The 23,525-nt window shown below is 34.5% G+C and overlaps 1 protein-coding gene across 1 annotated transcript; it reads left to right on the top strand.

The window, feature by feature from the left end:
- The first annotated feature begins 374 nt into the window (after positions 1–374).
- On the top strand, positions 375–22,408 carry LOC145276874 (co-chaperone protein HGH1 homolog). The gene is made up of 4 exons (XM_080128288.1): positions 375–525; positions 7,092–7,768; positions 15,707–15,897; positions 21,605–22,408. Exons 2-4 carry the CDS (start codon positions 7,108–7,110, stop codon positions 21,878–21,880), a joined length of 1,128 nt encoding a protein of 375 aa, XP_079984414.1. The 5' UTR covers positions 375–525; positions 7,092–7,107; the 3' UTR covers positions 21,881–22,408.
- The last annotated feature ends 1,117 nt before the right edge of the window (positions 22,409–23,525 follow it).

Consider the following 23,525-nt stretch of genomic DNA (forward strand, 5'->3'; position numbering starts at 1 on the left):
GTTTTATGCTACTAAAGATTTTCTGAAAGACGGAGTTTTGTGTTAAAAAGGCGATTATATGCAGACAATTATAAGCATTTTTTCTTGACAAATTATGAAGTGTTAAGGGGCGCTACTCATTCGTATTAACTATTAATACAACGAGAGTACCTTCCCTTCACTTGTGTCCTGGCTGTAAACAGTTATAGTTATCTCCCCTTTGTTTTTTAAATTTTGTATTTGTAATTTAACGAAATATCCACTTATTTCATTTTAAACCCAAAGAAAATATATACGCGACCGATTGCAAAACTTTAGTCCCAAATTAATTTTTATTGAATTCACATATTTTAAATTTATTATTATTTTTTTTTGTATATAATAAATGTGTAACGAATTATAAGGTCGGTGTAATTTTAATCAGGAGACTAAATTTTAGTTGACACCGGTATTTTTATTTTGAGTTAAGGAAAAAGTTGTTGTCCTTAGCGTATGTTAAAACCGTGAACGCATTTTAACAGATTTTGTTTTAATAACGATTTTATGGTAAGTACAACATTTCGATTTTTGACTTAAAACCGAATCTATATTGTTTCGTTTCGACCATTTCTTTAGTTTGAAAAAAAAAAAAAAAAAAAAAAAAAACACCCTCGTTCCACGTGGTTATTCATCTTTGGTTTTTTCCAACAAACACCTTTTGATAAAATTGCAGTTTAATGGCCTGGAGATAAATATGTACATGCGATAAATATTGTTTTATTTTGTTATTTTTGTAAAATATTCGTAAACGAGGAACCATTTCGAATTACAATCTATTTACGCGTATAATCTTCAAAACATGTTATGTTCACATATGCTGTGCTTGTGCCTGTAGGTACATCCAAAGCAGTGCGGATAATTCTGTAGCGTGCTTTGGCAAAGCACGCTACAGAATTATCCGTTCTGTATGTAACACAGTGCAACTTTAATATAAGTTGGTACTCATGCAGAGAGTGATCCGTGCTGAAATAATAACGTTATTATTTGAAAAGCCATTCTTAACATGGGGAGGGTGTTTTGTACCTGAGGCGCCGTCTCCAGGCAATGCCGACAAGGCTGCCAGATACTTTTTTGCAGGTCAGAGTGCCCCTCCTCGGGGGCGCTGGCTTCTCAATCTTCCTTTGGGCGGACCTGAACGAGAATAATCGGCCCCCCCACCCTATAAGTGTTCAATCAATAATAATCTACTGAAAAAATTGCAAAAAACTGAAAGCCGTTTTTAACATGGGGAAGTTGGGGGTGTTTATTCCGAAAGTCGTCCTTAGTGGTGGTGTAGGTGTATCAGAATTTTTGTAGGAATTTTTGACACCCCTAACACGAAACTGCGAATAAAATATAAAAATCTCGTAATTTCTCTGTTAAAAGTGGATTATTTATTTTCTTTATGGATTATACTTCCAAAATAAACTAATAAAGTTGTTTTAAAAGTAATAGAAATATTTTTTTTAAAACAGTAATGCATTTTCCGAACTCAATATTTTTCAATTTTTAAACTTTAAAAATCAATCAAAATTTGATTCTATTTTTACGGTATTTTCAGGGTCAATGTGAAATTTTATGTTCTTTCCAATAAACCGAATATAATATTTTAGACAAACGTTTTTTTTAAATTCACGCCTCCCCCCCATTTTCAAGTTTCTATTTAAAAGTAAATAATTAATTTACTCACCGAAAAGTAATAATTAATTTACTCACAAATTGAAGAGAAAAGGTCAATAAATAATATATTCAAATTTAAAACAAAAAAAAACGTAGTGTTTTTTAGAATTTTACCTGTAAAGTTTGAAGTTTAAAACCTTCTTTTTAAAACCACGTTATTTGTTTTCTCTCTCTTTTTTTTTTTTAATGGAACCTTAGTCCTTGCTCCTTTAATTGAAAAATAAAATTAGGGCTTGAATTACATTTTTCGAGTAGTTATAAGCTTGGAAAGACAGGGGATCGAATAATTCACGCCTCCCATTTTGAAATATCTATTAAAAAGTAAATAATTAATTTATGTACCAAAGTCTTATATATCACAAATTGAAGAGAAAAGGTCAATAAATAATATATTCAAATTTAAAACAAAAAAAAAACCTGTTTTTTAGAAATTTACCTGTAAAGTCCGAAGTTTAAAACCTTTTTTTTAAAAAAAAACACAATTTTTTTTAATTTTTTTTTTAAAATGAAATCTTGGTCCTTGCTCCTTTAATTAAAAAAAAAAAAAAAAAAAAAATAGGGCTTGAATTACATTTTTCGAGGAGTTATAAGCTTGGAAAGATGGGGTGGAATTATTCACTATTTTCACGAAATTTCTGACACACCTAGTGGTGGTGGTGGGAGGGGGGGGGGTTCAGGTTCGCCGCACTTTCTGACCCTGGTGTCTAAATTCTTGCATTGCGAGAGAATTAAACAATCCCCACTCGTTTCAACCATTTCTTTGGACTAAAAAAAAAAAAAAAAAAATGCGTATTCTTGCGCGTACAAAAAAAAAAAAAAAAAAAAAAAAAATCAATGTTTTATTTTATTTATTTATTTTCCGGCTGGGAGTAAAAAAGAAAAACAGCACCCCCTCCCTACCTTCCTTTAACTACCTCACGTCATTTCGACTGTCTGAGATTTTGGGTTTCCGTGTAATCCATGTGACGAGGACTTTGTTTTCTTTCTGTTGAACAAAGTGAAAAGCTTTCGCTTTTGGGGGCTAATTAAGCTATTTTCTGTACAAACAAGACGTTTTTTTTAATGTATTTAATTCAGTATCTTAGGACTTTACTAATTATCTTTGAAATAGACTCATAAACCTAATATTTATCTTTCAAATGATTTTTACAATGAATTTATTTAACTTCAAAATTCAGCTGAATTAGCTCGCCGTGAAAACATTTTTCATAACTTTTTTTTTTTTTTTTCACGTGTATAAATATTTTTTTCCTATTGGGAATTAACTTTAGTCTCTAATCTTTCAAACTACAAAAAAAAAAAAAATTATAACTCGGCTTTCAAAACTATGTTCCCCTATCATTTTTTTGCCTTTATTGCCCATATCTAATGTTTACATTATGAATGATTTATTCTGTGTGTTTCTTTTATTTTCAATGTTTTTAGCAATTATTATCGGATGGCACAACTTCAAGAATGCATATTTAAAAAATAAAAAATAAATTCGTCCAGGCAAATCCTTTGTAAATGCAGGGTGACGAAACTTCAAAATAACCAGAAATATGTATGTAAAATAATCGGAGAAAGCGAAATTCAAAAAAGTACTAAGCTTTTTAAAAAAAAAAAAAAATGTTAAATTTGCGAAATTGAGCCTAAAACGTTGAGTGGTTCTAAAATGGGTGATCGATTTACTAGAACGTTACATTAGAAACTGAGCACCAGAACGAGCTTTCCCCCCTCGGACCTGAACGAGCTTTCCCCCCTCGGACCTGAACGAGCTTTCCCCCCTCGGACCTGAACGAGCTTTCCCCCCGATGTAAAAATATGCGGCATAATCATGTTGACACACCGATTCCCGCTGGATCACCGAAGTTAAGCAACGTTGAGCCTGGTCAGTACTAAATGGGTGACCATTTGGGACTTCCAGGTGCTGTATGTGCTCTCCGCTTATCTCGGCATTGTTTCCAGTCGTCCTGGTTTTCTCCTTGCCACTGGACCCAAACAGTGTCCATTCAGGAGAGGTGTGGTTAGGGATTGTGCGAGCCTTGCCTCACAATTACACACGCAACTGCCCCTACAGGGGTATCCTTTGTCTTTCGAGACTGAATGAAGACATCGATCGAAGAATAATTCTTTTTCATGTTTTCTTATTTTTTCTGCGGATTATCAATAACAAACTTCACTTTCATATTAGCAGGAAAATTTTTTTTAAAAGGTTTATTTAATGACTTAACATTTATATGAAAGAACGACCACAAAATGGGGTATCAATTTAATCGAACATTATAATTAAAATGTGATCCCCAACGTTAAAAGTCAAAAAGTTTTAACATTACAAAAAACACTAATAACAAAAATCGTGAAGCCCAAATACCGGCTCCTTTTTTGTTACTAGTGATTTTGTAATGCTAAATGTTTTGCGTCAGTTTTAGCGTCTTATATTCTCGTATGGAAAAATGTATGGATCTCTTAGTAAAGTGGAGTTATCTCCCTCAGACCAGTGATGAATGGTCCCAAATCGCCGACACTTCAAGCGTGTTTTTCTTAAGAGTGATGTGAAATAGATTTTAACTAAAAATGGTTCCTTTATTTCCTAATGTTTAACAGAAACTCAAAGACTTGGCCTTCGGGACAAGATCAAAGTGTAGTATACGTTCTTTAGATGCTGCACCCCAATTTCTTGTTCTGTCAGTGGAGGAGAAATCCTTCACGACTGAGACAATTTTTATTTTTGTTCCTTTTCTCCACGTTAAAAAAACGACCCTGGTGTCTAACTCTGTCCCGTGGGGAGACCTTGTAAATAGGGACTTGGCCTTCGGGACAAGATCAAAGTGTAGTATACGTTCTTTAGATGCTGCACCTCAATTTCTTGTTCTGTCAGTGGAGGAGAAATCCTTCACGACTGAGACAATTTTAATTTTTGTTCCTTTTCTCCACGTTAAAAAAACGACCCTGGTGTCTAACTCTGTCCCGTGGGGAGACCTTGTAAATAGGGACTTGGCCTTCGGGACAAGATCAAAGTGTAGTATCCGTTCTTTAGATGCTGCACTTCAATTTCTTGTTCTGTCAGTGGAGGAGAAATCCTTCACGACTGAGACAATTTTTATTTTTGTTCCTTTTCTCCACGTTAAAAAAACGACCCTGGTGTCTAACTCTGTCCCGTGGGGAGACCTTGTAAATAGGGACTTGGCCTTCGGGACAAGATCAAAGTGTAGTATCCGTTCTTTAGATGCTGCACTTCAATTTCTTGTTCTGTTAGTGGAGGAGAAATCCTTCACGACTGAGACAATTTTAATTTTTGTTCCTTTTCTCCACGTTAAAAAAACGACCCTGGTGTCTAACTCTGTCCCATGCGGAGACCTTGTAAATAGGGACTTGGCCTTCGGGACAAGATCAAAGTGTAGTATCCGTTCTTTAGATGCTGCACTTCAATTTCTTGTTCTGTCAGTGGAGGAGAAATCCTTCACGACTGAGACAATTTTAATTTTTGTTCCTTTTCTCCACGTTAAAAAAACGACCCTGGTGTCTAACTCTGTCCCATGCGGAGACCTTGTAAATAGGGACTTGGCCTTCGGGACAAGATCAAAGTGTAGTATCCGTTCTTTAGATGCTGCACTTCAATTTCTTGTTCTGTCAGTGGAGGAGAAATCCTTCAAGACTGAGACAATTTTAATTTTTGTTCCTTTTCTCCACGTTAAAAAAACGACCCTGGTGTCTAACTCTGTCCCGTGGGGAGACCTTGTAAATAGGGACTTGGCCTTCGGGACAAGATCAAAGTGTAGTATCCGTTCTTTAGATGCTGCACTTCAATTTCTTGTTCTGTCAGTGGAGGAGAAATCCTTCACGACTGAGACAATTTTTATTTTTGTTCCTTTTCTCCACGTTAAAAAAACGACCCTGGTGTCTAACTCTGTCCCGTGGGGAGACCTTGTAAATAGGGACTTGGCCTTCGGGACAAGATCAAAGTGTAGTATCCGTTCTTTAGATGCTGCACTTCAATTTCTTGTTCTGTTAGTGGAGGAGAAATCCTTCACGACTGAGACAATTTTAATTTTTGTTCCTTTTCTCCACGTTAAAAAAACGACCCTGGTGTCTAACTCTGTCCCATGCGGAGACCTTGTAAATAGGGACTTGGCCTTCGGGACAAGATCAAAGTGTAGTATCCGTTCTTTAGATGCTGCACTTCAATTTCTTGTTCTGTCAGTGGAGGAGAAATCCTTCACGACTGAGACAATTTTAATTTTTGTTCCTTTTCTCCACGTTAAAAAAACGACCCTGGTGTCTAACTCTGTCCCATGCGGAGACCTTGTAAATAGGGACTTGGCCTTCGGGACAAGATCAAAGTGTAGTATCCGTTCTTTAGATGCTGCACTTCAATTTCTTGTTCTGTCAGTGGAGGAGAAATCCTTCACGACTGAGACAATTTTAATTTTTGTTCCTTTTCTCCACGTTAAAAAAACGACCCTGGTGTCTAACTCTGTCCCATGCGGAGACCTTGTAAATAGGGACTTGGCCTTCGGGACAAGATCAAAGTGTAGTATCCGTTCTTTAGATGCTGCACTTCAATTTCTTGTTCTGTCAGTGGAGGAGAAATCCTTCACGACTGAGACAATTTTAATTTTTGTTCCTTTTCTCCACGTTAAAAAAACGACCCTGGTGTCTAACTCTGTCCCATGCGGAGACCTTGTAAATAGGGACTTGGCCTTCGGGACAAGATCAAAGTGTAGTATCCGTTCTTTAGATGCTGCACTTCAATTTCTTGTTCTGTCAGTGGAGGAGAAATCCTTCACGACTGAGACAATTTTTATTTTTGTTCCTTTTCTCCACGTTAAAAAAACGACCCTGGTGTCTAACTCTGTCCCATGCGGAGACCTTGTAAATAGGGACTTGGCCTTCGGGACAAGATCAAAGTGTAGTATCCGTTCTTTAGATGCTGCACTTCAATTTCTTGTTCTGTCAGTGGAGGAGAAATCCTTCACGACTGAGACAATTTTAATTTTTGTTCCTTTTCTCCACGTTAAAAAAACGACCCTGGTGTCTAACTCTGTCCCATGCGGAGACCTTGTAAATAGGGACTTGGCCTTCGGGACAAGATCAAAGTGTAGTATCCGTTCTTTAGATGCTGCACTTCAATTTCTTGTTCTGTCAGTGGAGGAGAAATCCTTCACGACTGAGACAATTTTAATTTTTGTTCCTTTTCTCCACGTTAAAAAAACGACCCTGGTGTCTAACTCTGTCCCATGCGGAGACCTTGTAAATAGGGACTTGGCCTTCGGGACAAGATCAAAGTGTAGTATCCGTTCTTTAGATGCTGCACTTCAATTTCTTGTTCTGTCAGTGGGGGAGAAATCCTTCACGACTGAGGAAATTTTAATTCTTGTTCCTTTTCTCTGCATTAAAAAATTAATAATATAATTAATGACTTTTACTTTTAGATTCCACGAATTCAACATGGATGAAATAACACCAGAAGACCTGAAGAATGTTGTCCTTCCGAAACTCTCACCTGAATCAAGTTTGGATGTAAAATTAATGGCTTTAGATGTTGTGCATATCTACTCAACTTCCAACGTATATCGACAGAAAGTATCGGGTGTCGATACCCTCAAACACCTAGTGGCAATTTACAAAGACACGGATTTAGTTGCTGCCAAAAAGGCATTGGCAATATTGGTCAATCTCCTCGAAGATGCAGAAGTTGTGACAAGATTTCTTGAAATTCCTGAGCATTCAGATTTTGGTAGCGCGACACTAAAACAGATCCTCGATCCTGATTTTGAGTTTGCTGATATGTTGTGCATGGCACTGTCCAACATGACGCGTTTTGATAACTCGGCTGAATTGGTTGCCCAGAGCATTTTTGATGGACATGTGAACGTGGCCCAAATTGTGCAGGCGATAACACACCTGGATTATAACAAAAAGAATGCACACCTGGACCATTTGCCACTTGTTTTGTGCAATCTTACACAGATTGGACGGGTGCGCATGTATTTGCTGGACGAGGAAACAAAACTGATAACAAAGATAATTCCATTTCTGTCTTTTGAAAAATCTGTGATTCGAAGAAAAGGTTGTGCAGGAATCGTCAGAAATTGTTGTTTTGAATCAGGTAATTGAGCAAGTTATTGATGTTAGAATCTGATTGTATTATTGCTTTGGGGTTGGCCAAGAAGTTTGTCATTTAGGCCAAAATAATACACAAATACTAAGTGCACATTTAAAGACATAAAATGCAAAATTATTTTTTTTACACATTAAACTTATGTTTATATACTCATCACTATTTAATATATAAAATTATAACTTATATTTATATAATCACTGGCGGGGGTACCCGGCGTTACCCGGGTGTTTGGAGGTGTGTGTGCTGTTAAATAAAAAAGAAACCGGGGGGGGGGGAGTTGGTAGGATCGAACCCAAAGCCAAAGTGCAAAGTTTGTAAATAAAATCGGCCAGCTAGAATGAGTTACTGAAAGATGTTTGAATTTATTTAAGTAAGAACAAAATTGACAGGTGCGCACACGGAAGTCGTCAAGTGTTACGACGACGTCAATGACCAGGTTTGTTTGTTAAGTAAAAAAAAGAAAACAACGTTAAAACGTAAGCGGGGGGGGGGGCTAATCAAAACATCGAAAAAAAACACAAAAAAAATAACATAAGGCAAACGAACGATGAAAAATGGCTTAAATAAGCCTGTTTTGATATTAAAATTTAAAAAATCGGTGGGTACCCGGGTGTTTTTGGGTGTGTGGTCAGGGGTGGATAAGCGAAGTTAAAAAAAAAACAGAAAAACGAACGTTATGTGAAAAATGGCTTAAATAACACTGGTTCAATATTTAAATTTTAAAAATCGCGAAAAAAAAAAGACATCTCACACCACGATTCGAATCCAAAACGTTTAGATAACGAACCAACGTGCTAATCAACTGAGCTAACACGACGTACATGAAACTTAGTCAGTTTTTCAACTATTTAAAGTAAATCAGGTCATGACGTCATCTGGCGCATGCGTAGAACCGTTCGTCGTCACGAGATGACCGTTTTTGTTGACCCCCCCTCCCCCCAGCCATCAAAAATTGTCGATTTCGGGGTGAAAAAATGAACGTTTTTGGCCAATTTATCGATATTTTTCATGCGAAGGATGGAGCTTCAATATGATACTGAGTTTGTGAATTTTTGTTTTGTCTGTCGAAATTTCTTTAGCAGACACACAAACATACATACATACATACATACATTTTCGCTTTTATATATATAGATGACTATTTAATATATAAAATTATAACTTATATTTATATAATCACTAGCGGGGGGTACCCGGCAATGCCCGGGTGTCTTAAGGTAAATCAAAACTCCGAAGGCAGGGGGGGGTTGTTAAATAATAATAAAAAAAGTTTTGGTAGGTGAGTATGAGGATGGAACCCGTACCCTTGAGTTGGAAATTAATGTGTGAAAAAAAAAAAAAAAGTGCTACGTTAACCATTGGGCCACTGCGACATTCAGCGGAGACGTGTTTGAATTTATTTATTTAACTATAAAAAGAGGCGTGCGCAATAAAAGTTAACCCAGCTGCTTCCATTTGACCTAATTAAGAAGATCAAATAGAAGTCACGCAGCGTTTGGGTTTGTTTACCCAAATTTGACTGTTTTTTTTTCCCCCCCCAACAGATGTTGGGGAGGGGAAAACAGCTCCCAATTGTCCAGATTGAATAGCAACTGTCTGATATACGAGATTGATCAACGCTGATTGCTTCTGGACGTTTACCGGCGCGATGCCGAGAACTTTGTTAACTTTGAATTAGTGTCGCTTTTTATACGAAAAAGCCCAATCAACACGCGAGAAGCCAAAATAGCAATAATTTTGTAAAAGTCGCTGTAAGTAAACCCAGACGCGACACACTTTCCCAAATCGTAAATATTATTATCTAGCGGGTATATAAATAGTTCTAAGCGATCGTAAGCCCCTTCGATCGTTAATATTTTTTGTAAGCATATTTTTTTTTTTACTTCACATTTTTGGCTTGTTATTTTTCGTTTAACTATCATATCTATTTTGAATGTGCACTTTAGTAACGTTGCCATAGCGTAGAAGTTCATAGTTTAGCTTGTGTAAGGGTTAAATTTTTTTTTACTGATTACATGTTTTTTTAAATTCAGACTGCCATTAGAGCTTGCTGACGTCAAGATCACGTGACATGACTCAGCGGGTTTTAAATACAAGTTGACCCAAAATAAACGGCCCCGTGTATACTTTATGTAGAAGAGTTGGCGCCCGTATTTTTTTGGGCAGTTATAAATCGATTTAAAAATATGTAATGTTTAACATTAAAATGTCACTTTTTTTTGGGAACCCCCCCCTTGCAGAAAATCGATCAGTTGACACACTTCTGATGGTCCTTTTGGGCTAATTTTTCGATATTTGTCGTCCGGGATGGGGTTTGTGGATTTTTGTTCCGTCGGTCAAAAGTTTTTAGCAGACACACAAACATACATACATACATACATACATTTTCGCTTTTATATATATAGATAGATGACTATTTCATATATAAAATTATAGCTTATATTTATATAATCATGACTATTTCATATATAAAATTATAGCTTATATTTATATAATCATGACTATTTCATATGTAAAATTATAACTTATAATTATATAATCATGACTGTTTCATATATAAAATTATAGCTTATATTTATATAATCATGACTATTTCATATATAAAATTATAATTTATCTATTTAATATATAAAAGGCAAAATGGGCGTAAGTATTTGTGTATATTCACAAAAGGCTTCTCGCATCGGTTAAATTCTGTATGAAGTTTTTGCATGGTTCCCAGATCCTAATATCTCAGATTCGCAAATGGACATCATCTTTATCTTTTTTTTTTTTTTCTTTGATCAAGTTAAACAAAATTCTCACTGTGCCGTCGTCTCGGCTGTTTGTTTGGCTTTTTCGTATAAATAAAGCGAACCCATTAGAATGCAACTGCCTGGCCTTTGGGCCGGGTAGTATCTGTTCTGTAATTGGTTCTTGGTCAATGTGGAGGAAACCCTTCATACTGAGACAATTACAATTTATTTGGATGCTGCCAGAGTGGCCCCTTTTTTGGGGGAGCTGCCCCCCCTATTAAAAACGACCATGTCTAATTTGCTTTCATGGGACGTTTAAAAGAAATGCCATTTCTGCAAGTCATCTTCACTACGTTAAATTTGAATGCTTTAGACTTCCGTCGTGTCATGGAGAAGCGGTAAGACGTCAGATTTTCTTTCACTTTCTTTTTTGCCTTCACATGACGGGTTCGAACCTGCCTGCCTCCTACCACTTTTTTATTTTTTTCTCAACACACATCTACAAACACCTGGCCAACGCCAGACATCCAGGCTAGTATATTTATAGAAGTGAAATTGTCTGTGTGTACATTTCCCTACGAAACTACTCTGTCAATTTTCAGTCTAAAGATGCGAAATTTGGCATAAGGGGTATTGAGATTTGGGGAAATCTTTTTAATCAGTTTTTGACCAGAAATTTGGCTGTCAAGGAGTCAAAGTTCAATGATTTGACCTTTGAAAACTCTACCAAACTCCTCCGCCAATTTTGGGTCTAAACACTTGAAATTTTAGATGTAGGTTACTTGGACATGGATCAAACCTTTTAATTTTATTTGAGCCCAAAGCAAATATTAAGGGGTCAAAATTGGGGTCAAAGTTTAAAAAAATTTACCTCTGCGATCTTTACCAAATTACACAGCCAATTTTTGGTCTAAACATTTGAAATTTTACATAAAGTGTATTCAGATATAGGGCAACGTTTTTAATCGATTTTTGGCCGAAAATTGGCTGCCAAGGGGTCAAAGTTAAAGATTTGACCTTTGTGGTCTCTAGCAAACTATTCAGCCAATTTTGGGTTTAAACATTTGAAATTTTACATAATGGGTATTCAGACATGCAGCAAGCTTTTTAATCAGTTTTTGGGCGAAAATTTGGCTGCCAAGATGTGAAAGTTGAAAGAGTTAACCTTTGCAGACTCTACTAAACTCCTCCGCCAATTTTGGGTCTAAACACTTGAAATTTTAGATGTAGGTTACTTGAACATGAGTCAAACTTATATATATATATAAATATATATATGCACATAAAGTTATGAACAGTGCATAAGGCTCAAGCAAAGCCAGACTAGCCTGCTAGTGTTTATATATTCATGGTTATTTAATATATAAAATTATAATTTACTAGCAATGAGTGCCCGGCGCTGCCCGGGTGTTTGGAGGTGTATGCTAAGCAAAAAAAAAAAAGGTCAATTTTTTTTAACTTTGACCCCTATTATGATCCCTTAAAATTATTGTTTTTGGCTCAACTTAAGTTATTAAGTTAGATCCATGTCCAAGGAACCTATATCTAAAATTTCAAGTGTTTAGACCGAAAATTTTCGAAGGAGTTTGGTAGAGTTCTCAAAGGTCAAATCGTTGAACTTTGACCCCTTAATCGCCAAATTTTTGGCCGAAAACCGATTACGTCGATTTTCCCAAATCTCAGTACCCTGTATATCAAATTTCGAGTCTTTAGACTTAAAATTGAAAGTTATTGTGTATGGAAATGTACAGACACACACACACATACACACACACAGACACTTTCACTTTTATATGTATATAGATGTTTCTATAATCATGACTGTTTAATATATAAAATTATAACTTATATAATCATTGCTATTTAATATATATATATATATATATATAAATAAAATTATAACTTATACTTATATAATCATGGCTATTTAATATATAAAATTATATTTATATAATCATGACTTGTTAATAAAATTATATCTGCCTAATTTTAAAAGTTGAACCGAAACTGACAAATGAAACTAGTATTCTGACTAGCCAATTTTCATTTGTTATTGTTATACCATGTTACTGACAATAAACTAACATATTTTGCTTTTTTCTTTTTTTTTTTTTTTTTTTTTTTTTTTAAGAAACCATTATAATTTATTTCATGCATATTGTTATTACTTAAACATGCCGCCATGGTTAATTTATAACTTTTTCTTTCAGATTATTAAAACATCATATTTTTCTGCAATATGTTGGCTCAAAAACGACTTTCATGACCTGAGAACAAGTTGCATACGTCATGATAATAATCAGCTTGAGCTATTAGTGGTTGGTTGGTTGGTTAGACATGAGTTGCTGTGACGATAGGGATTATGATAGCAATTTTGAGAAGTTGATTTTTAGGCTAAGTGAAAGAAATTATAATGTTTAATTCCTACCTGGAATTGTAATAAAGAATATTGAGAAAAATTTTAAATGTTTTTTTTTTTTTTTTTTTTTTTTTTTTTTTTTAAACTTATCTTAAACTCAAACCTTACGAACAGTGATGACATGACTTACCTGTCCCAAAATATTTCTATTATAAAAAAAGATGCTTAAATCTAAGGAATATAATAAACCTTGGTTTAATAATGATTGCAAAAATGCAGCCCAGATTACACTGGGCTGCTCTCTTTGTAACAGCAGATGGTCTGAACTTTTTAAAATCACTTCCAGTGTAAAGATCAAACATTTTAAATAAGATTAGAAAGATTTCTAATCAAAATAAAAGTACACATTAAACATCTAATAAGTCTACAGAATAACCAAAAATATCAAATGCACTTGTCAAAAGTTTTTCACAGAACTCGTCTTCTGCTAAACTATAGCAGAAAATTCCAAATTATTAAAAGAAATGCTAAAAAAAAAAAAAATTAATTTCCTAACTAACGATTGGAAACAATATTTTTCCTTATCTAAATCCTAACTCCTACACATTATGTATTTCTATATTGGAAATGTTCCTCCTACACATATTACACATTTCTATATTGGTAATGTTCCTCATAAACATATTACAGGTTTCTATATTGATAATGTTCCTCATACACATATTACACATTTCTATATCGGTAATGTTCCTCATACAAATATTACACATTTCTATATTGGCAATGTTCCTCATACACATATTACACATTTCTATATTGGTAATGTTCCTCATACACTTATTACACATTTCTATATTGGTAATGTTCCTCATACACATATTACACATTTCTATATTGGTAATGTTCCTCATGCACATATTACACATTTCTATATTGGTAATGTTCCTCATACACATATTACACATTTCTATATTGGTAATGTTCCTCATAAACATATTACAGGTTTCTATATTGATAATGTTCCTCATACACATATTACACATTTCTATATTGGTAATGTTCCTCATACACATATTACACATTTCTATATTGGTAATGTTCCTCATACACATATTACACATTTCTATATTGGTAATGTTTCTCATACACATATTACACATTTCTATATTGGTCATGTTTCTCATACACATATTACACATTTCTATATTGGTAATGTTCCTCATGCACATATTACACATTTCTATATTGGTAATGTTCCTCATACACATATTACACATTTCTATATTGGTAATGTTCCTCATACACATATTACACATTTCTATATTGGTAATGTTCCTCATACACATATTACACATTTCTATATTGGTAATGTTCCTCATACACATATTACACATTTCTATATTGGTAATGTTCCTCATGCACATATTACACATTTCTATATTGGTAATGTTCCTCATACACATATTACACATTTCTATATTGGTAATGTTCCTCATACACATATTACACATTTCTATATTAGTAATGTTCCTCATACACATATTACCGATTTCTATATTGGTAACGTTCCTCATACACATATTACACATTTCTATATTGGTCATGTTCCTCATACACATATTACACATTTCTATATCGGTCATGTTTCTCATACACATATTACACATTTCTATATTGGTAATGTTCCTCATGCACATATTACACATTTCTATATTGGTAATGTTTCTCATACACATATTACACATTTCTATATTAGTCATGTTTCTCATACACATATTACACATTTCTATATTGGTAATGTTCCTCATGCACATATTACACATTTCTATATTGGTAATGTTCCTCATACACATATTACACATTTCTATATTGGTAATGTTCCTCATACACATATTACACATTTCTATATTGGTAATGTTCCTCATACACATATTACACATTTCTATATTGGTAATGTTCCTCATACACATATTACACATTTCTATATTGGTAATGTTCCTCATACACATATTACACATTTCTATATTGGTCATGTTCCTCATACACATATTACACATTTCTATATTGATAATGTTCCTCATACACATATTACACATTTCTATATTGGTAATGTTCCTCATACACATATTACACATTTCTATATTGGTAATGTTCCTCATGCACATATTACACATTTCTATATTGGTCATGTTCCTCATACACATATTACACATTTCTATATTGATAATGTTCCTCATACACATATTACACATTTCTATATTGGTAATGTTCCTCATACACATATTACACATTTCTATATTGGTAATGTTCCTCATACACATATTACAAATTTCTATATTGGTAATGTTCCTCATGCACATATTACACATTTCTATATTGGTAATGTTCCTCATACACATATTACACATTTCTATATTGGTAAAGTTCCTCATACACATATTACACATTTCTATATTGATAATGTTCCTCATACACATATTACACATTTCTATATTGGTAATGTTCCTCATACACATATTACACATTTCTATATTGGTAATGTTCCTCATACACATATTACACATTTCTATATTGGTCATGTTCGTCATACACATATTACACATTTCTATATTGGTAATGTTCCTCATACACATATTACACATTTCTATATTGGTAATGTTCCTCATACACATATTACACATTTCTATATTGGTAATGTTCCTCATACACATTTCTATATTAGAAATGTTCCTCATCCACATATCACACATTTTTATATATCTGCTTGATCAACTTGTAAATGATTTGATTTAACTTTGTAATTAATACATGACAAATTATTTATTACAGCGAAACATGAATGGCTTCTTAGTGAGGATGTGGATTTATTGCCAGCTCTTCTTCTACCATTAGCGGGTCCAGAAGAATTCGATGACGAAGATAATGAGGGGTTGCCCCTAGATTTACAATATTTGCCTGCTAGCAAAACAAGAGAATGTGACGTGGACATTAGAAAAATGCTGGTCGAATCTGTTTTTCAGGTAAGAATTCTACAGTCCTTTCATATAAGTCATCTGATCTCCATGCATTAATCGTGAGTAGTTTTCTTTATCGAAATAGTAACTATTGAGTATACCCATTCCATCATGGGTTTAAAACAAAGGTCGGTAACCTATGACCTCATGCTTGCCACTCTGTTGCTGAAATCTTTCAATGGATGGGATAAGAATATACATAAATATCTTTACGATGCAATGGATGAATAACACGTATCTAGGATTGTAACATTGTAACCGTATAACGAGCATATATGTTTATCATATATGTGTGTGTGTGTGTGTGTATATATATATTTCCACAGACAATGCCATAGCTCATAAGAGCAATGAAAGCCAATAAACCATAAGTCTAAGACTCGAGTTTCGCACTCATTTGGGCTCATCAGTTAGACACATCCGAACTCAGGATTCAAAACCTCAGTGTATGTTGGTCTTTTGGTTAAGAGCAAAGTGTAGTATTTTTTATATATTATACTTTATCTTTTCTGATCTTTACACTAAAGCAATTTTTACTTTTGTCCTGATTCAAAGTGCTCCTCTTATGCCTAACTTTGTTTAACCTTATGTCTCTTTATGGATTCTTTTTTGCTTATTTTCATTTTTAGAATGTGAGAAAGAATATATAATTATTTCAACAGCCAGACAGCGTCGCAGCTCACAAGAGCCATGAAAGCCAACAAACCGGAAATCTAAGATTCAAGTTTCGCCCTCATTTTGGCTCATCAGTTAGACATATCCAGACTCAGGATTTGAAAGAAACGTCAGTTGCTCAGTTGGTAGAGTGCTTGCCTCGTATGAAAGACACTCGGGTTTTTAATCCTGAGTTCCGATGTGTCTAACTGATGAGCCCAAATGACGATGAAACTCGAGTCTTAGACTTCCGGTTTGTTGGCTTTCATTGCTCTTGTGAGCTGCAGTGTTGTCTGGCTGTGGAAATAATTATATATTTAACAGATGTGTATTTTTATAATTAGTCTCTTATGAGTGTTAAGTCATGTGTGTCATTCGTCTAGTGTATTCTCTATTGGGTGTTGATGTGTTTATGCATAAATTAACATTTTATAGAAATCGTTGTTGGTTAGATGACCAGCAAAAACATACCTCAAGTCTTCCTTCCATGTGTCTCTTCTATGCGTCCTGAAATTGAAGGTGTTTCTCTCCGAAAGTGAAAATGCTCAAACGGAAATTATATTTTTAAATATAATCATTTGGCCTTTGCTGGGTTCTTTTCTAGAGTTGGCATGCTTTGTATAAGATTACATTTTTCTAAGTCGCCCCCTTCTGACTTTCATAGGCCGTCCTGTCATAAAAACCTCATCTGTCTCTAATGTGTTGCGTATGGAACCTGATCATCCGCGTCTGCATCTCAAAATCTATCATTTTTATTACGTCATTACTACATGTAGCCGAAAGATTTTTGCTGGGCATTGCTTGTCACATATTTTTGCTTATACCATGGCTGGCTTTAAATTCCATCTGACAACTATTAAATGTAAATATTTCCACTTGACATAAAAATATATTTCTATCAACCCATATACTTTTACCATCACAATAATAGACCATTATAATTTCATCATAATAATTGACAATTTAATAGTTTCCTGTGTTTTTTGGTAGACTAACAACATAACAGTTATATTAGATCCATGTTTTGTCTAGTTAACTTTTCTTATCTACTGCCTGATTTGTGTGTGTGTATATATATAGTTTACACATAAATTAAAAATAAGCAAAAAAAGACAGGTTAATTCTTTTTATTTTGTTGGGTTTTTGGTTAAGAGCAAAATGTATTTGTTATATATTATACTTTATCCTTTCTGATCTTTACACTGAAGCAATTTTTACTTTTGTCCCGATTCAGAGTGCTCCTCTTATGTCTCTTTATGTTTAGCCTTATGTCTCTTTCACTTTGTGGAAAAACAAATAGGGACATGTTGGATTCTTTTTTGCTTATTTTCATTTTTGTTATGTATACATTCTGTTGAATTAGCATACATACACCTCACACATGCACACACCTACAGGGTTTCCAAAACGTCACTGAACGGTTGAAAATCTTTGTCATCTTACCATTAATAATTTTTTTTTTTCAATTTCAGATGTTTTACAGATAATATTTTGGAAATTAATTATGAATAAATATAGCATTGAACGACAAATGCAAGTTGTGAAATTATTTTCCCAATATCAGAGGTCAATTGTTTTGACTTATCAAGCTTATAAGAGCTTATCAAAAAGCAATGTCAAATGACCACCACGTTCCCCAGATTTGACTAGCTCTGACTTTTCTTGTGTGGATATCTTAAAGAAAGAGTCTGTTAACAAACCCCGAATCCTGGAAGAATTGAAGGAAAACATCAGGAACGAAATAAAGGAGTTAAATCACAATCCAGAAATTCTGCAATTTGTCATGAATAATGTTTTTGAAAGAACACAAATATGCGAAGCTGAAAATGGGCAACATTTAAAAGACATTATTTTTCATAAATAAAGATTTTTGAATTTTGCATTTAAAAAAGAAATTTTCAATGTCTTAGTCAGATTTTGTTAAAATTACACAAAGATATCACCAAAAGTAAAAAATCTATTTAAGTTCAAAACCCTTCAGTGACTTTTTGGACAACCTGTTTACGTGTATGTGTGTGTGTGTATGTATGTATGTATATATAATATATATATAATATATATAGATATATATATATATATATTTTTTTTTATTACATACGGACCGGGGCAATATTTAAATATAACAATAAAATGCAATAGAATGCAAGCATGGGTATGGATGGGCATTTATGGATAGCAAACGCTTATCATAGGCAGATAAATCTTCTGCAGTAGGGGTATGTTCATGCGTCCCAGATTGGGTTCAAATTTCCTTTTTTATACAAAAAAGGTTTGAAACAAACAACAATTATTTTCTGTGAGACAGGTGGATACAAAATAAACACAAAAATCGAACACAATAAGATTTGCAAGAGATAACGAAACAAACACTTTCAAATAATATAAAACTAAATTTATTAATGATAAGGGGAAAGAAAGATTTAACAAAAACAAATATATTCAAAGCTAATGGGATTGGGGAATATTTTAACATACTAACTGAAAGAGAATCCTATTAGAGAAAGACCAAAGGTAAACGGTATCAACCAGTGCACACAAGAAAAAGTCCGATCTCCAACTCAACAGAGAAAGAAAGTAAAGTTTTTTTTTTTTTTTTTCACTTACAGTTCAAGTCTTTTCTTTTAAACATGCCTGTCGGCATCCGTTTTGGGTTATCCAAAATAGTTTGATCGAGGGATTAATTCAAATATCTTTTTTTTTGCGTCTTTGCCAACTGCGGAAATGTGACATCGCTTTGGTTGTCCAGAACACGTTTTACGCGGTCAAACTTTTTTTCATAACTCCTCGCACGAGGGAATTATATTTCCTTTTTTTTTTTTTTTCGCCCCTCGATTCTAAAAATAGAGTTGAGGAAATCATGTTCTGATTCCTTATTCTGCTTCTTGGCACAAACACGGTCACTACGTGCATTGACCGGATGACTTGCCTTCATATTGGAGGAGGTGGGAGGTGTTTGATGCTGACGTTGATCGAGCGTTTTTCAACTCCCTTGTTCTCTGTTTCTCTCTCTCTCTCCATGAGTGATGAAATCCATAGTAGTTTTTTTCCTCTGCTTCCGAGATCGGATCATGGTGTAGTAACTGTTCCGCTGTCACATGTCACTCTCTCTGTCCTCGGCCAAGTAAACAGAATTTCTCCAGACTGATTTTAATATTAGGTTTTGTGTGAATTCTTGTTCAGTCAGAACATGCCAATCAAATAGCTACTCTGTACTACTAACAGAATACTAAAACAATAATTGATGTCGAGGTGGCTGTTTGAGACAATATATATATATATATATATATATATATATATATATAGTGAATGAATGACAAAAGTCTATATTTCAAAGTTCATGATGTTGACCATCTTAACAATTTATTCCGTTAATTCAGTTGATATTTACAATTTTTGACAGTAATCTGTTTCATAGCACAAAATCAATCACTTGATTATTATATCAATTAGTGAATCTATTTTGCCCTTAACTCATCAGAAGAAATAGCAACAATCAAACCATCAAAAGGAAATGAAGTGCCTTTTGACATCATTAAAATCCAAAACTTGAAAGGAGAGCTGTAATGGAAACATATTTACAGCTTCTTTTTTCAATTTTCAGATTTTAATCATGTCAAAACGCACTTCATTTCCTTTTGATGGTTTGATTGTTGCTATTTCTTCTGATGAGTTAAGGACAAAATAGATTCACTAATTGATATAATAATCAAGCGATTGATTTTATGCTACGAAACAGATACTGTCAAAAATTGTAAATATCAACTGAATCAAAGGAATAAATTGTAAGATGGTCAACATCATGAACTTTGAAATATAGACTTTTGTCATTCATTCATTATATTGATCTGTAATTACATTGAGCTTCTTAAATAAGGATTGGTATAAGGGGTTTAGGCTCATTACCGTGGGGTGCCGATTTCAAATCTCGCTAGATTCAGCCACTCTGATGAGTCATAGACGACGAAACACGTGTCAGTGGATAGTTATATTTTAAAAAATAATATATATACCGCTCCCCATGTGGGGGTACCAAGTTGGTTAAAGGGAAAATTATTCCCAACTAGCATTTAGGTAAAAATGCACTTTTGTAAATAATTGAATTCATTCAAAACATATCGCTAAAACCAAAACAAACAACTTATCTCTATATAAATAAAATGAACTCATTTTTTCCCGTCTGATTTTGACATTAATAGGATTAAAAATCAAGATATTTCATGCAAATATAATATGCACAAACGGCAGAACAATATCTGAGGTGTGTTATAGGCTTATTATTTCTCAAATTCCTCGATAATCTTAGATTTCTATACTTTTTCTGTTGAGAAGTCACGGTCAAAATCGGTTAAGATCAATGGAAGTGGTAAAATATTTTCTCTCTAATAAATTCCTCCTCCCCCTGCCACCACTTAACACCATTTGGGGATCGTTCACAAGGAACAGTTGAGAAGAGAACACCGGTTTGGCTTCGTAGTTCTTTCATGTGAAGTTATTTAAAATCACTAAACTAAGCTGCAGTGCTCTGTTGCGTAGTGGTTAGCGTGCTGGACAATTCACATTATATTTTCACGTTTGCGCCGACCTACCGTAGTTGTTTTTTTTTTTTTTTTTTTTTCCTAAACAACTGGAATGGACTTTTCTTGGTGGCCGAACTGTTAACGTTGCAGATGTTTTTTTTTTTTTTTTTTTTCACACTTTATTTTCCTACTTTTACTCATGACTCCGGGTTTGATCCTTCCTACTTACCTACCATAACATTTTTTAAAACTCCCCCCCCCCCGTCCCGGAAACAAACACTCGGGCAACGCCGGTTACCCCCGCTAGTAAGGAAATAAAGTATATTTCCACAGGAATATGTGTGTGTGTGTGTGTGTGTGTGTGTGTGTGTGTGATTTTATAATGGAAATTATGTGTCGGTCTCTAACCAAAACTCTGTCATTACCAAACTCACCTATAGGTAACCGTGTATGTGTGTGCTGTTAAACCCCTTCTTATGTACCAGTTTTACTGTTTGTGGCTAAATTTTCACATTTCTTATTATTTTATCTTTTCGTTTCAGTTATGTGCCACAAAACCAGGCCGTCTGTATGTAAAAAAAATGAACACTTATATTATAATGCGCGAGCTTCATAAGTGGGAGACGGACCGTGCGAACGATGTGGCCATTCAGAATCTGGTAGACATCCTGATTGGAGACGAGCCGGAAGAAGGTCTTGAGGATTTGAACAAAGTTGAGATTCCTGATGATCTGGAAGAAAAATTCCAGAAGGAAGACGAAGAGGACTTGGAAGATATCAGCAAGGCGAGGGCTAAAAAGCAGGAAACACAGCAATAAGACCTTGCGTGTGCGACTTGCATCGCTTGTATTTTATGCCTAATTAATGCTGCATATATGATAATATTTGAACTCGGTCGACATGAGTATCCATTCCACCTCAAAGATTTTGATAAGAGGAATTGTCTTCTCTTTCTTCTTCAACTCCATTGTAATGCAAAACAAACAATATTGAATATCAAGTGGAGAAATAAAAAAAAAAAATGTAAAAGAGAAATGGATCAAGATAAAATAGCCATGTCAAATGTTTGTAGTCCATTCCATCTCCAAATATTTGCAAAAAGAAAGATGAACAAAGAAAATGTACTAATTATTTGGATTATTCGAACTACTTTTCTCATCTCATTTGTGTATTCTATGGGTCTAAAACAAATGTTCTTTTGTTATTGTGTTATTAATGAAAATAACAAAACCAATCTTTTATTGTTAGAAACGTATACGTGTTATGTCTGAAATATTAACGGTACTTCTTATACATGCACTAGGTACCATGGAAAATGATTTCAAATAAAAGTTGAGCAAATGGTCGATTATAGTCAGGGCGACCTAAAGGCTCTCTTTTCAGCAGCTGCTACACTGAGATGTAGGGGAGGGCGCCACTACATTCCCAGGATTCCTTCACTTGCACTTTATCCTCCCATGCTTGTTGCTTAGCAAGAGAACATCAAGTACCATTTTTTAAAAAAGTATTTGGTATGATTTGATTAAGGATTGAACCCTCGTCATCTGACCCATTTGCAAACACTTATTATCATGCCAAATGGGTCTGTTATAATTTCACATGATGACTTTCAGGTATGAAAATTATAGAAATAGCATCCTGCTGTCTAAAAATACATGGAAACAAAAAAAATATTTAAACATTAATTTAGAAATCTTTTCATTACCCCCCAACATAAATACAAGGTGGAATGATAAAATTGTCGCCCTAGAAAAAAAAAACGATATGATTCCATTTTCATTTGATGAAAACTGTTTTTTCTTTTTTTTTTTTTTTTTTTTTTTGGTAGACCATCTTCTAGTTGGACAGTTGTGTACAAATCCTAAGAGCAATAAGACCCTTCCATCATGTCTGAAAGTGACACAATGTTCAATGAGCGAGATCGGAAATGCGCCGCTGTACAACTCCTGTTCTCTACCGATCCAAAATATGACAACAGGACCATTGCCAGCACCCTTAAAATACAAATCCAGACAGTTCAACGCTTGAGAGCACAGCTCAATGACGTTTCCACCCAAGATTATGGTCTTTAGTGTGGTTTTAAGTGAGGGCTACATCATGCCACCTCACATCTTCGAAGTCTGAAATTCAACACTAAAGTGTACCTGGATGTCCTGCAGAGTGTGGTGATCCACAGGTGCAATCAGGTGACCGCTGGCAGACCCTGGGTGTGGCATCAGGACTCAGCACTGACCAACAAGTTCGGGCTTAGCTTCAGAAGGAGTGCTACGATTTTTATGCCCTTCTCTCACTGCCCTCCCCCTCCTCCCCCGACCTGAACCCACTGGATTATTTTGTTTAGTCATACGTCGAGAACATCACCAACATGACCTCCCACAACACCAAAGCCAGTCTGATCGTTTGAGGTCCTGTTGGCACTTATGGAAAAGGCATGCTCCCAGTTCCAAACCCTTATCGAGGCGG

Source organism: Euprymna scolopes, chromosome 1 (assembly GCF_053919585.1).
Source record: "Euprymna scolopes isolate OS-2025 chromosome 1, ASM5391958v1, whole genome shotgun sequence".
Lineage (NCBI taxonomy): Eukaryota > Metazoa > Mollusca > Cephalopoda > Sepiida > Sepiolidae > Euprymna > Euprymna scolopes.